The sequence below is a fragment of the Anomalospiza imberbis genome, chromosome 36 (genome assembly GCF_031753505.1).
Source record: "Anomalospiza imberbis isolate Cuckoo-Finch-1a 21T00152 chromosome 36, ASM3175350v1, whole genome shotgun sequence".
NCBI classification, from domain to species: Eukaryota; Metazoa; Chordata; class Aves; order Passeriformes; family Viduidae; genus Anomalospiza; species Anomalospiza imberbis.
The window spans coordinates 551,237-566,685 of NC_089716.1; the positions used below are offsets into that span (position 1 = coordinate 551,237).

The 15,449-nt window shown below is 57.3% G+C and overlaps 1 protein-coding gene and 1 pseudogene across 1 annotated transcript; one reads left to right on the forward strand and one right to left on the reverse strand.

Annotated features, from left to right (window-relative positions):
• LOC137464098 (uncharacterized) overlaps positions 1-15,449 on the reverse strand; it is a 1,364,046-nt pseudogene that overhangs the window by 543,377 nt on the left and 805,220 nt on the right.
• LOC137464117 (class II histocompatibility antigen, B-L beta chain-like) lies at positions 9,155-11,564 on the forward strand. Its single transcript, XM_068175425.1, is given in 6 exon segments — positions 9,155-9,312; positions 9,800-10,072; positions 10,552-10,561; positions 10,643-10,680; positions 10,683-10,895; positions 11,470-11,564. Coding segments are annotated over 6 exon segments (711 nt in total). The 5' UTR covers positions 9,155-9,230.

Genomic DNA, 15,449 nt, shown 5'->3' on the forward strand with positions numbered 1-15,449 from the left:
CCAAACAGGCTGTCATAAGAGCCGTAACAAACAGGCTGTCCTAACTACCTTAACCAACTAGCACTACTAACTACCATAACTAACTAGCACTGCTAACTACCATAACTAACTAATTGTCCTAACTAACTACTGTAACTAAACGCTGTCCTCCAGTCCTTCATCTCCTCCGCTGCTGCCTCAGTTGCTTTGCTGCGGTGATCAGAGGGGTCAGGCTGGAGAGAGGCTTGGCTGATGATAAAAATGGGTGCTGCCCAAAGGAGAAAAAAGAAAGAAATGAACCGTTACTTTCCAGAGTCAACTTCCTCACAGGCTCTGTTGCAACAGGACAAAGGGAAATGGTCTGAAACTCAGGAGAGGGAAGCAGGCTCAGATGAGATCTAAGGCAGAATTTTTTTAGCAGGAGAGTGGAGAAGCACTGACAGAAGGTGCCCAGAGATGTGGGAGGTGCCTCCTCCCTGGGAACATCCAAGCTCAGGTCAGGCAGGGCTCTGAGCCACCTGAGCTGCTTGAAGATGGCCCTGCTCGCTGTGGGGCCCCAGGTGTAGATGCCCTCGAAAGGGCCCTGCCAAGCCAAACCAGGCGAGGATTCTGCTTGCTTTGCGTGTGGAAAGCAGCGAGACCGGAGATCATCGGAGGGGGCCCCACAAGAAAACCCCTCCCTGGAGCTGCTGCTTCCCCTGCAGCCGCTTGGCATTCACCTGCAGCAGCTCCTGGGCAGACCAGCGCCGCTCCTCGTCCGGCTCCAGGCTGCACTCGAGGAAGTCCCGCAGCAGAGCCGACAGGCACCTGGGCTCCTGCAGCTGCGGGGTCCCGTTCTGCCGGATCAGAGCGCGAGCCTGAGGAAAAGCAAACTCAGCGCTCTGCCAGCTTCCTTCACACCCACAAGTGCTCACATCGACCCCGGCTTCCCAGCCCCAGCTCCAGGGGCACTTTCCTCCCTGGCAGAGATGCTGCTCACAGCTCATTTTTCTATGCCAACCAAAAAACCCAAACCCTGGTGCTGCCGCAGCCACTGTAAAGAGCTGGTGCACTTGCTTCACATTTTCAGGTCATCCTCACAGCCAGAAGAACTGCAACAACGTAAATCCCAAAGCAAATTGGCAAATTGTGTCTGGAGACTGCAGAATATGTGTCTGTGTTGAGGCTCCAGTCCTCTGGGAATTCCCTTCCCCATGTCCAGAAACCTCCAGCTGCTGCTCCCAGTGCAGGGTCACCCTGTGCTCACAGGCCTCTGCAACCACGGGAGAATTTGCCTCTTACCATGGCCCTCGTTTCCTTGAAGTAAGGAGGTTCTCCTTCCACCATCTCGATGGTCACAATGCCAAAGGACCAGATGTCCACCTTGGGGCCGTAAGGAGAACTGGTGGCAACTTCTGGGGCCATCCAGTGAGCAGTGCCCACCATGGAGGTGCGCTGGTCCTGCTCAGGGCTGAGCTGAGCGCTGAGGCCAAAATCAGCTGAGGACAGAAACAAACACTGTCAAAGGCAGCTGGAATGAGGAAACCAAGCACAAAGACTCCCCGCTCTCAGTCTGAGAATGCAGCAGTGAAGTCAGCTGGAAAAGTCCTCAGGGCTGTAGCCAAGGAAAGATGGGACTGAACTGGACCCTTAAAGAAACCCTCAGCTTTCGTGCAGTTGCTGTTACTGATTCCCTTGCAGCTTCAGATTCCAACTCCTGCCCCTCTGGGAGGGCCATTCCCAGAGCAAAGGCACCCCTGAGAGCCTGCTCCTCTCCTGAGCTCTCTGCAGGGGCAGCCGCTCTCAGCTGGCAGCAGGGGCCGGGCAGTGCCCCCAGCAGCCCTTGTGGGGCTCTGGCCGTCACTGGGAAGCAGCCCCACAGCCGCACCCCGGGAGCGCCGTGCCTGGCCAGGAACACCCACCCAGCTTGACAGAGCCGTCCATGCCCAGAAGGATGTTGGAGCTCTTCAGATCTCTGTGGATCACCCGGTTCGAATGGAGGAAATGCAGGCCCTGCAGACACTGAGAGAGAACAAGAAACACGAGGGTAAAAACCAATGGCCGGAATATATCACACAAGAAAGGACAGTTTAGAATTCTGCCAGCAGCGACTTTGCTCTGACAGGCCAGGAGTGCAGTGCAGACAAGCTCCAGGCAAACGGTTCAAGGCTAAGCTGAGAACAGCACATCAAATCCAAAACAGACAGAGAGTGCCACAACAGCAGGAAAGAGAACAAGAACAGAGTGGAAGAGCAGTGCTGCTGGCAGGCTGTTCACTGCAGGGGCTCTTTCTTCTCCAGCTCATGAAAACAACAGAGAAACAAAGGCCTGAGCATGGAGCCACTCCTGCTCTCACGCCCTGCTGGGAAGGACCATCGTGTCCAAGGCATGGCAGTCACAGGCAGGATCCCTCACCTCCCGACTGACAGCTGCCATCTCTCCTTCAGCCATGCGTGTCTGTCTGACAACGTCCTGCAAAGTTCCTCCATCCATGTATTCCATCACCAGCCAGAGATCTCCATCAACAAGGAAGCTGGAAGAGGAAAGCAGTGGCATGGAGACCAATGTGCAGTGCTCAGTTCCCCCATGGAAAAGCCTGGAGTGGAGTTTTGTTGCCAGGTCACTTGTCAATGAGGACAGAATCCGATGGAGAGACATTCCTGCCAGGCTGCACAGCCCTTGGGATCTGCACAGTCTAAAGGAGGAGACCCCTGTGAGAAAGGAGAGCCCTGAGATGGCAAGCAGGTGAAAAATGCAGTTTAGCAAAGGCCCAGATCAATGTGGAACCACAACACTGGCCCCCAGCTGGTTCAGCTTCTGAACTCAGCAGTTCCACCCTTCCCTGCAGAACAAGGCAACACAGCTCCCAGGGTTATCCAGGGGAGGAAGCCGGGCAGCACTTGGGACAAAAGGGGTCCGAAAACCTTTCAGAAAGTCCCTTCAGAAACAGGCAAGGCCAGTGACAAATGGGCAAACGAGGCATTTCTGGGAACAAGAACCTGGTCTTCCTGGCATCTGCAGCAATGGGAAAGGGCTGGGAAGAAGAAGCCAAGGGAAATAATTTCTGCTGTGGTTTACCAGCACTTGTTGTAAGACACAGAAAACAAGGTCAACTTGAAGGGAAAACCAAACCAAAGCTACAAAAGCACACGGAGGGAGCGAACTGCCAGGCTGTTGTTTTGGGAAGATAGGGCTGGGTCAGGCATTTTCAAATCAGGCTACAGACTACGGATGCCAGGAAAGGTTAAGGCAGGGCCCGGGCACGGGCTAGGGCCTGAGGCACTCACCTGTCTAAAGAGCTGACAATGTTGGGGTTCTTCTTGTCCTGCAGGAGCAGGAGCTCATTCACAGCTCGTTCCCTGTTCTGCCCTCTCAGACTCATTTTCTTTATGGCCACCTGAAGGGACATTGCAGACCTTTAACTGGAGGAGTCTGTGGCAGGAGGCCGCAGCAAACACGGAGCGAGTCTTTTTGGAGTGACGGAGCCGGGCTGTGCCAAACTGCCTTGGGATGGGACACCAGAGCTCAGCAAGTGCCATTCCCACAGCCCATTGCTCTGCTCGCTGGGGGCTGCTTACAGGACACATGGCCAGAGACATTTGGCCTTGCAAGCTCTGCAGAAATGGCCCCTCAGCTGTCAGCCTCCAAGCTCTAACCACATTCTCTGCACCTACAGTCTTCTCAAATGGCCTCAACACTCTCATTAATGTTCAAACACATTTTGCAAGCAGGAGGTAATTCTGGTTCTGTGCAAACAGAGCAAAACAGCCGGGAACCCTTTAGCAGTTCTATGGGATTGGGTCATGATTTCAGATGCAACTGCTCTGGCTGGGATTGCACAACAAAGCAAACACACACATCCATTGCCCTCCTTGCATTCCTGTGGGCACTTCAGAAGGACCAAGTCTGTCCCAGCTGTGCTCTGCAGGCTGACACGGCTCTGCCTGCAGAGGAGCAGCCTGTGCAGGAAAGCTCTGCTGGCTCCCAAAGCTGCAGCCACAGCTCCCAGCAGAGGGGAGAGCCCTGGAGAGCTGCCAGACGTGCTGGGCGTGTTGACACTGACCTCTCCTCCAGTGGCCCTGTCGAGTCCTTTCGAAACGGTTCCAAAAGCCCTGGAGACAAAACAGCAGAGAAGAAAGAAGCAGCGCTTTAGGCCCTGGCAGTGAAAGCCAGCCCAGACAGGAGATCTCTGCTGCCTGCAGCGTTCACAAACACCTGGGGGCATCGACCCTTCCAACAACAGCGCAGCAGCCACCAGCCCTCTGCCATGCAAGGTGTGCCAGAGAAAACTGAGACCCAACACCAAGGAATTGGGCTGGAGCAAATCCCAAATGTCCACGCTGCACTGCTTTAGTTCAAAACATGAAGTGAGCAATGGGTGTCTAAAGAACTGGAAAAGAATGCATTCCATCCTTTCCCATTTCCTGCCTAAGACCTGCAGGATCCACAAGGGCCCTGCCATCAGGCAGGTGATGCATTTTCCCCCAGAGTGCATCAGCTCTGTGTCTGTTACTGAATGTATGGGCTCTACTACCTGTGCTAGAATAGAGCACTTATTAGTTCAGCTCTGGTTTCTCTTTCTAAACCATTAGGTCGTTAATCCTAACCGGAGGATATTTTTTGAAGCAAAATATTTGAAAGAAATCTCCTTGAGAACTGTTTTCTGACAGTCACCAGATGGTGAGTGGCTCTTTTAGGCAATCCAGTTCCAGGGACAGAAGATCTTCCAGGTCCTGCTCCTTGCTGTAGGCAGGACACTGCCAGCCTCAGGGGCCTTTGACGGTACCTTCTGAGCACAGGTATCAATTCTGATCAGGACTGAGGGACAGCAGGATGGCGCCCCAGTGTCTGGAGGTGTTTGGAGCTCTCCTGACTTCTCACTTGATCCTGCACCAGCACAACACCTGGGCCTGCTTGTGCAGAAGTAATTGCCGTGCACTTACCCTTGGCCAATCTGCTCCACTTCCAGGTATTTCTCGGCAGGCTCTGCCAGGCTCACGGTGTTCCCTGAAAGAAACCACGTGGAAGACGCTCCCTCCCAGAGTGAGACCCCGCCTTGCAGCAGAGCCAGAATGCAGCCCCTCTCCCTGCGGCCGTCAGCCCCTTGGTCTCAGCTGGGGAAGGACAAGAAATGACCCTGGCACATTCAGCTGCAGAGCAGCACTGGGTGCAGCTGATGCCGAGACACACACACAGCACCCTGCTCTGGCACACAGGAACAGAGCAGACGTACTCAGCTGCATCAGGCACCACTCCCCTCTCCCCTCTGGCTGCAGGGCTGTGCTGCTGTCAGAATGTTCAGCCCAGGATCCCACAGCCGAGGGAGGTTCAGTGTCCTCTTCCCAAGCACAGGGAGCTTCTCCATCCTCTTCCCAAAACGCTGCAGGTTCGCCATCATCTCTCCAAGCCAGGGGACGTTCACTGTCCGCTTCCCATGCTGGGAGAAGTTCACCCTCCTCTTCCCAAGCCACAAGATGTTCTCTGCCCTCCTCCCACGCCGGGAGATGTCCACTGTCCTTGTTCCACACCGCAGGAGCCTTGCCGTTGTGTTCCCACAGTGCGGGATGTTTGCCCTCGTCTCCCAGAGCAGCGGGAAGTTCACTGTCATCTCCCAGCACTGAGGGGTGTTCACCATCGTCCCCTGGAACAGCGGGAAGCTCACTGCTGCCTTCCGCCCCTTTGGCCTCCTCTTTGGAAGCAGAGGGAGCCAGAGGAGGTGCTGGTGCCGCTTTTGTGCCCTGTGGACAGACGGCAGCGTGAGGGACGGGAAGTTCTGTCTCAGTTATCACCTTATTTACCCTCAGCTGCACATCCAGCTGCACTAAGCAGAAATTGGGTTCGGAGCTGTTCAAACTAACAATGGGCTAAAGTCCACATTGCCCCTTATTCTTGGGAATTCCATATTCCACCATGGCTAGAGCCAGCAAGCAATGCTCTGCCTGCAAAACCAGACCTGCAGCTCTTCAAAAGCTCTTCAGCAGAAAAGGAGAAAACTCCCAGGGATCCCTTTGCTGCTGCAAGGACACTGACAGGAACTTTCCTTCAGCCTCCCAGGCTGGCACTCGGCTGCCACATGCTGAGCTCACAACTTGCTGCACAATTCCAAACGCCAAAGGTTCCTTTCCCACTCACCGAAGGAGGAGCTGCTCGGGATCCACTTATGAGGTGCCCTGCAACAGGAGAGGGAACATGAACCAGATGCTGTCAGGAAAAAAACTGCCTGTGGTGGGAAATGCCCCAGAGCAAGGCAACCCCTAGAGAGCATTTTGCTTTCACAGCGTCCCTCCAGGAGCCACAGTCCCTTCACACAGCAAGAGAACAGCACAAAATACTGGGCTGGGTCAGCTCTTGGCTGGACAGGCAGTTCCAGGCTCTGCTGCCACAGACTCCCCGCTTGAGGGAACAGAACTCCCCAGGGCTCATTGCAAATGCTGTGCACGCCCCGCTGGCTGCAGACACCCCCTTTTCCAGCTGCAGCTGCTGCCAGGAGCTCTCCCAAAGCAATGGTGTCTTCATGGCAATTTGGTTACAAAGTCAGCTCAGGCCCAGAGGAAGAACAGCAAGCACACAGCAAGCCCAAAGCCACAGCACCGAGGGAAAACCTCGACTTACGTGCCAAGTGGGTTAAAAAATACCCCGCATACGCCACAGAGTACAGCGTGCAAACTGCAGCAGCCACGTGCTGGATCATTTTGGCTGCGCTGCACACGTCTGCAGACTGTAGCCCTGCAAGCACAGAAGGACACCCGTCAGGGCTGGGCTGGCTGCTGAGAATGCCTCGGGCAGGAGGATCCTCCAGCAACGAGCAGTGCCCAGAGCCACTCTGGACACTGAGGCCTCCGTGTGCCGCAGCAACGGGAACACCTCGGGGACGTGGCAGTGCTCCTGTGACATCACAGCAGCAGCTCACGCAGAAACCGCCTGGAAGGTTCTCCTGTGTCACAAAGGAGCACAAAGAGCCCTCCCAGGGCACAGCCTGTTGCCCAAAGTATCCAGGAGGAGCTCTGAAAATGCAGCAAACAAGGACACCCCATAGCCCAGCCTGAACACTGAGGAGGAACAAGGACGGCACCAAAGCAGAGCAAACATGACCTTTAGTCACTGACACTTCTGGCTAAAACCAGCAAGCCGTGTTCCATCTGGGATCTTTGTTCTCGTTCTAAAAACAAGCAAGGTTCTCCACTCTAAATATAGAGAAGGCAGGAACTGGGTAGGAGGTGGGATGAGGAAGGAGGAGGAGGGAGAGGGGAAAAGGAGGAGCAGGAAGAGGAGGAGCAGGAGCAGGAAAAGGAGGAGAAACAGGAGGTTCCAGTGACCCCTGTGGCCGCAGCACCCTTGGCTCCGGGACCATCGCCCCCAGCTCATCCTGCAGGTGAGAGGGGAGGGGGAGCTCGTCCCAAATCTATCGGGGGTCCCTGAGAGCGTTTTTTTATTGGGGTGTGTTTGGAGCTTGCAGATTGTGGAATTGAGCCCCAAATATCGTCTGGGAGGCCCAAGTAAACCCTCTGAGGATTTTTTCTCTCTGTGTGTGTGTGTGTGTAGGTTTGGATCTTGAAGGACCCCAGAGCTGAGCCCCTTGGGGGGATCTTTGGGAGTCCACGTGGCCATTGCCCAGGGTCACCAGGGGGAGGACATTGGTCCTGGGGACCTCCGGGGGAGCAGAGGAGGGGAAGTCCTGGGACCCCCAGAGTGGGGGGAGTAGAGAGGGGTGATCCTGGAGCTGGGGAACCCCGGCTGGCTGGAAAGGGGGGGAGCCTGGAGAGGAGGGAGCCCTGGGACCCCTGGGATCTCAAAGTAGAGTATCAAGGCAGAAGGGACCCCATGGACCCCCAAAAGCCCCTGGATCATCCCTAAGCAGGACGCCAAAAAAGGGGGATCCCCTGGAGCCATTGGACCCCCATCATCCCAGGGAAAGGAAACCTCTGAAACGCCAAAAGTGGAGAGATCAGAGATTGGGAACTCCTGGGAGAGTTGTTTTGGGCTGAACCTTGATATAGTGGAGATTTCCATGGACACAAGACTCCTGCTGAGTTCCAGGGATGGTCTTGGGCAGTGAGGAGCCTCTATTCCAAGGTGCTCCCACCTTGGTTTTCCCCAAAGCAGGATTTGTCATTCCCAGGGTGTGGCTGGATGGAGAAGGAGGAAAAGCCCTGGAGATCCTGCAGGAGGAGGGGCTGCAAACCCAGCCCAGGGAGCTGTGGGGAGGAAAGAGCTCCCCTGAGCCAGGAACTTGGCCGAAGTTCCATCTGGAGCTCGGAGCTGGTGGAGAACCCTCATGGCAGGGAGAAGCCCCACAAGTGCTTGGAATGTGGGCAGGGTTTCAGCTGGAGCCCCACCCTGATGGAACACCAGAACACCCACACTGGGGAGAGGCCCTGTGAGTGTGGGGAGAGCTTCAGTGGGACCTCTGACCTCACCGATCACCACAGGATCCACACTGGGGAACGGCCCTATGAATGCTTGGAATGTCAGAAGAGCTTCAGGTGGAATTCAGAGATTGTCACTCACCAGCACTTCCACACCAGGGAGAGGCCCTGTGAGTGCCCCGAGTGCAGGAAGAGCTTCGTGCGCTGCTCCAGCTCCATCCCCCATGGGAGGATCCACGTTGGATGATCCCCAGTGACCCCCGCTGGGCAGAACCCCGGTGACCCCGTTCTGGGTGATCCCGGTTGGGTGGGGGGAAGGTGTTGGAGAGATTTCTTTCCCCTCTGCTTGTCCTGGTGTGATTTGGTTGGTAATAAATTCCCTCCCTGTGCCCGGGCCGGGTCTGTTGTGCCCGTGCCGGATTTGCTGAGGGATCTCTCCCGCTCCTTGTCCCCAGGCAGGAACCCTCGGTTCCATTTTCTGTCCCTGTGCGGCTGCGGGGGGCAGGGACAGAGCGGCTCTGGGGGGTGCCTGGCATGGGGCCAGCGTCACCCCTCGCCACGGGCACCCCTGAGACCCCGCGCAGCCGGGCACACATTTCTGGGCACAGCTGAGCTCCCAGCTGCGCAGCGCCCCAAGGCTCCCCGGGCCTGGAAAAGCCCCAGCCGGGGCTGCAGCGTCCCGGAACCGCTCAGCCAATCCAAACGCAGCCAAAACGCGCTGCAGCCAATGGGAGCGCGAGGAGTTGAGGAGTCATCGGTTGTGTGGCGGAGCCTCGGCAATCGGTGCCCAAAAGTGCTCGGAGCCAATGAGAGCGCGCGGCGCTGCTGAGCCCGCGCTGCTCCGGACTGGTGCTGCCAGCGCAGCGCGGCCGCTCTGGGGCTGGTGCTCCCTGGGCGGCGCTGGCCATGGGGCGAGTGGCGGCAGCTGGGGCCGTACTGGTGGCACTGGTGGTGCTGGGAGCCCCCCCGGCTGCGGGCGCGGAGCTCTCGGGAGAGCGGGGGGGGCGGGAGGCGGTGGGACAGGGGGGAGAATGGGGAAAAGGGGGCGGTGGGAGCCCGAAATTGCAGGGGCAGGAGGAGGAGGGGACCCCGAAAGGAAGAGCGGGAGGGGCTGAGGATTGGGGGCAGGTGAGGAAGGGTCGGGAGAGGGTGGGAAAGTGGGGAAAAGGGGAGAGTAGGACCCCAAAACTGAGCGGGAAGGGGGGCTGGGCTTTTGGGAAATTGTGTTTAAAAGGTTGGGAAAGAGGAAAAGGAGTAAATGGCACCCCAAAACTCATCTGGGGAGAGGCTGGAGGTGGGAGGATAGAGACTGTGAAAGCGGAAGCGTGGAAGGGTGGAAAAGAGGAAGTGGCAGCTCAGGCAGGAGGGATCCATGGCGGCCTTGGGGCACAGGGGGTGCGCAGGGGGAATCCGAGGTGGATCCCGGAGCTCTGGGGGTGCTGGGGGGGCACCCCCGGACCTGTGTCCTGCACACACAGGGGTGTTCCAGTACGTGGGAAAGTCCGAGTGTCACTTCATGAACGGCACGGAGAAGGTGAGGTACCTGAGCAGGTTCATCTACAATCGGGAGCAGTACGCGATGTTCGACTGCGACGTGGGGCACTTTTTGGGGTTCACCCCCTATGGGGAGACAGCAGCCAGGTATTGGAACAGCGACCCAGACGTTATGGAGCAAAAAAGGGCTGCGGCGGACTGGCTGTGCCGGTACAACCACGAGTATCTCAGCCCGTTCCTCACGGAGCGCCGAGGTGAGCGCGGGGCAGAGCGTGTCCCCTCGGGCCCTGCCCTGCCAATGACCCTGGAGCCCCTCAAAACCTCCCTGGAATCGGCCCAGAGCCCTCAGCCCTCCTTGTGCCCATCCCCGAGACCTTGTGTCCCTGCCACTGACCCCCGTGGCTCTCCCAGTCCATCCCAGTCTCTCCCAGTGCCTCCCGGCTGTCCATCTCAGCCTAGCGTGGTGCTGCCGCCTCTCAGCCAATCAGAGCGCGTGTCTCTGATGACTCATCAGTTGCCAGGCAGACCCGCAGCGCCGAGTGCCCCGCACTGGACTCGGCCTCCCAGTGCCGCGCACTTCGTTCCCAGTTCCTCCCAGTGCCGCACCAGTCCTTCCCAGTCCATTCCCAGTTCATTCCCAGTTCACTCCTAGACCTCCATCCTCCCTCCCAGTGCCCCCCATCCCCTCCCATCTCTCTGAGTGCCACCCCAGTCCTTCCCAGTCCATTCCCAGTCCCTCCCAAGTCCACCCCATCCCTCCCCTCTCTCTCCCAGTGCCCCCCAGCTGATCCCAGTCTGTCCCCGCTCTCTCCCAGTGTCCCCAGCGTATCCATCTCGCTGGTGCCCTCGAGCTCCCAGCCCGGGGCTGCTCCGTGATGGATTTCTACCCTGCCCACACCCAGCTGAGGTGGTTCCAGGGCCAGCAGGAGCTCTCTGTGGTGGCCACCGACATGGTCCCCAACAAGGACTGGACCTACCAGCTCCTGGTGCTGTTGGAAACACCCCCCTGGCGCGGGCTCACCTGCAGCTGCCAAGTGGAGCACGTCAGACTGGAGCACCCCCTGAGCCGGCACTGGGGTACAGGGGGGGTCTTGGGGGCGCTGGGAGAGCCACTGGGATGTGCTGGGAGCAACTGGGAGGGAGTTGGAGACAGCCTGGTTTCAGCTGGGGGAGGGGCTTGGGGGAGTGGAAGGGCTGAGAAGTGGTTTCAAGGATGCTGGGGAGGGTGGGATGGGGTTCTGGGGGTCCTGGTGGACACTAGGAAGGAGTTTGGGGGTGCTGGGTGTGACTGGGAAGGATTGGAGTGAGTCTAGAGGAGCTGGAAGGAGATTGGGGATGGAAAAGCAGAGGTTGGGATGAGGTTGGTTGTGCTGGGAAGAGACATGGAGGGGTCAGGGTGAGTCCTGGTGAGGCTGGGAAGGGACTGGGACAGGGTTTGGGGGTCCTGGGGCCGTGCGGGTTGACAGGAAGGGGGTGGTGGGATCCTGAGAAGGATGGGAGAGGCTTTGGTGGGTCCTGGGGAGGCCGGGAAGGGACCGGGGGGAGGTTTCAGGGGGTCCTGGGTGGGATGGGGGCGATTGGGAGGGTACTTGGAGGGGCTTGGGGTGTCTCTGAGAGGTTTTGGGGGTCCTTACCCCTGCAGACCCCCCAGAGATGCCACTGGATGCCGCCCGCAGCAAGATGCTGTCAGGGATCGGGGGCTCCGAGTTGGACTTCGTCTTCCTGGCGCTGGGGCTCAGCTTCTAGGAGTTTGTGTGCTCCTTCCCCGGGGCTCCAGCCCGGTGTCACCCCCTTTTCTCTGGCCACAGAGCTCCTGAGCCGCCGCCAGCCGCATCCCCTCCCCGGACCCCCCGCTCCGTCCCCACGCTGATTTTGGGGGGGTCGTGTGTCCCCCCAGCCCTGCTGTCACTCTGCCCCCGCCCGCCTGCTCCCAGTCTTCCCAGTAAAGCTTCCCAGTTAAACCCAGCCCAGGTTATGGGGGGCAGTGGGGAGGGACTTGGGGGGACCCCACGGCGGGGCCGGGACTGGGCAGGGAGGGTGGGGTCCAGGTGGGGAACACTGGGTGCTGCGGGTCTGCCCGGCAACTGGTGAGTCATCAGCCCCGCTCGCTCTGATTGGCTGACTCTTGTGCACCGCGTTCTCTCATTGGCTGAGGAGAGGCCCGGGACTGGAGAGAAGCAACGGCAGAGATCCCGCCCCGAGCACCGGCACGGGGACAACAGACCCAGCCTGGGCACACGGAGGGAATTTATTACCAACCAAACACAGCAGCACAAGCAGAAGGGAAAGAAATCCCTCCAACACCTTCCCCCCACCCAACGGGGATCACCCACAACAGGGCTTATCCACGATGGAGAGACGGGGACAGCCGAGTTTAGATCAGAAGCCAATTTCATTGAGGGTACCAGGGGTTTATACAGGGTTTTACTTGTGTGGTGCTCAGATAGGGCTCGATGTTTGCTAACAATTTCCCATTGGTTACACATTCTTCATGACATCACGGCACCTGGGAACATTATCTTATCACAAAGTCTCACAACAGGTTGCTTGGTCACTTCTTGCCCAGGTTTCTGCTCAGTCAGGCCTCAGATCTCGGACCCTTTATCAGCTCCATTGTTTTTCCTCTCTGTTTTATTTCCCATTCGGGGGCACCAGGGCTCTGCCCAACGGGGGTCACTGGGGATCATCCAGCCCAGATCCTCCCATGGGGGATGGTGCTGGAGCAGCACACAAAGCTCTTCCCTCACTCTCTTCCCTCACTGTCTTCCCTCACTCCAAGCTCTTCCCTCACTCTCTTCCCTCACTCCAAGCTCTTCCCTCACTCTCTTCCCTCACTGCAAGCTCTTCCCTCACTCTCTTCCCTCACTCGAAGCTCTTCTTTCACTTGGGGCACTTGCTGGGTGAATTGAGGTGGAAAATGAAAACCTTACAATTCTGATAGATTTGTAAGATTTGGTACGTATTGCAGCACCGTGCGCACGCCAGGCTTTTCCCTTCACTGGCCATGTGTGTCCCTGAAAACTCCGGATTCTTTTTTATTACTCTAGCTAATTTACATATTCATAGAATTTCACAATAGGTTCATGCATATTCATTCGTCTGATTTTGCCTTACACTTACAGCTAGTTACACTTGTACTCACTTTTTCTCAGAAAGTACAGAGAGAACTCCTGGGTCACTCTGCGATGTCTGTTTCAAGGTTGGAGGAGTCTTTCTTATCTCTTTAGCTTACAAATTTGCATTCTTTCTCTTTAGCTGGGGCAGTTTTGCTTGTGCTCCAGTTACTAGACTAAACAGCATATTTTACTTATGTTTGCAAGCACAAAGAGGAACATTTTACCTAAATCCAAAGGGATTTCTAGCCTGTTAAATTTTTACACTATCTCAGGGCTTCCCTTAGTGGTGCCTCCGTTGGTGTTGGGTCAAGTTTGAGCTCTGTGAGAAGCTCTTCCCACACTCCCCACACTCGTAGGGCCTCTCCCCGCTGTGGATGCGCCGGTGCACAGTGAGACTGGAGTTGTGCTTGAAGCCCTTCCCGCAGTCGGGGCAGCGGAAGGGCCTCTCATCTGTGTGAATCCGCTCATGTTTGAGGAGATTGGAGCTGGTGTGAAACCTCTTCCCACACTGGGGACACTCGTAGGGCCTCTCCCCAGTGTGGATATGCTGGTGTCTTCTAAGGATAGAGTTCTGGCCAAAGCTCTTCCCACACTCCCCACACTCGTAGGGCCGTTTCCCAGTGTGGATCACCTGGTGCTGGATCAGGTTGGAGCTCCACCTGAAACCCTTCCCACACTTCCCACACTTGCAGGGCCGTTCCCCAGTGTGGATCCTCCGGTGCTCAATCAGTTTGGAGCTGTGGCTGAATTCCTGCCCACATTCCAAGCACTCATACGGCCATTCCCCAGTGTGGATCCTCTGGTGCTGGATCAGGTGGGAGCTCCGGCTGAAACCCTTCCCACACTCCCCACACTCGTAGGGCCGTTCCCCAGTGTGGATCACCTGGTGCTGGATCAGGTGGGAGCTCCGCCTGAAACCCTTCCCACACTCCCCACACTCGTAGGGCCGTTCCCCAGTGTGGATCCTCTGGTGCCGGAGCAGGTTGAAACTCTGGCTGAAACCCTGCCCACATTCCAAGCACTTGTGAGGTTTCTCCCTGCCATGAGCCTTCTCCACCAACTCCGAGCCCTGGCTGGATCTCCGGCCGCCTTCCTGGCTCAGGGGAGCTCTTTCCTCCCCGCAGCTCTTTGGGCTGGGGTTGCAGCTCCTCCTCCGGCAGGATCTCCGGGGCTTTTCCTCCTCCTCCATCCAGCCACGCCCTGGAATGAAAAATCCTGGTTTGGGGAAAAAACAAGAGGAGCGCAACTTGGACTGGAGGTTCCTCCCTGCCCAAGTTCATCTTAGAAGTCATTGGTAAGTTTTTGTACGTAAGAACCTCCAAAACACCAAGATTCAGCCCACAAATCCTGCAAACTTCAATACACACATCAAAAACATCCCAAACCCTACAATTCAGCAAAAACCTCCTGCAAAAGATAAAGATTCAGCTGCCACATAAAACCAAAGCAACAACATTTAGCCCAAGCAAGCTCAGAAACACCAAGATTCACCCCGTGAAAATCCTGGATCCCCCTCCACAGTCACCTGCTGCATGTGGGGGGAGCAGCGCTCCTGGGGCTGGGGGGAGGCTGCAGATACAGGGAGGGGTGGAACCTTGTGCTGCTTCCTGTTTCTGCTCCTCCTCCTGTGACTCTGCTCTTCCTCACACTCCTCTTCCTCCTGTTATTCCTCCTTCTCCTGCACAATCCCACCTTCTCCTGCCACGTCCATCCTTTGACCATTTTGTTCCTCAACCCTGCTTCTCCTTCCCTTCTCCTCCTGCCCCCAGGCCCAGCACCCACTGCCGGCTCCCTCTTCCCCCCAAACCCACAGCATCCCAGCACAGGGGCAGGGATGGAGCTGGGGCAGGTCGCGCTGGGGCAGCGCTGGGCTCTCGGCCGCTTCCGCCCGCACTCGGTCCCCACTGCAGCCGCTCCCGCCAGGACAGCGCGGGGGGGCCCGGCCTTGGCGCTGCCCCACTCCCACCTCCCCAAATTCCCCTCGCGGGGGCGATGGGGCCGAGGGGGGGGCGCAGGTGGGGTCCAGGTGGGGAACGCTGGGAGCTGCGAGTCTGCCTGGCAACTGGTGAGTCATCAGCGCCCTGCGCTCTGATTGGCTGAGCTCTGCCTGAGGGCTGGGGCTGCAGCAAAGAGGGGACACCCTGCTCCAGGGGGGATGTCCCGAAAACGGGGGACCCCCATGAAAGGAACAAGAGGAAAGTGTCTTTACAAACAGATGCTGTGAATCTGCTCCGAGATACGGCCAGGCACCTGTACATAAGGAAGTGACAGGAGAAGCCATCAGTTTCAGGAAATGTTATCAATTGATGACACAGACTGCTGCTCAGCCAAGGTCCTGCTCAATTCATGAACTTCCCGAAGAACAACAAAGACTTAACAGAGCCAGGAATATCGTCTGCTATACAATACTGGGGTGCACATGAAGGGGGTATGTACTAGGTGGATTGGGAAGTCTGCACCTCTCAAGTACTTCAGCCAGTGGGGAAAGGGAGAGGGAGATGTGGCCAGGAGAATT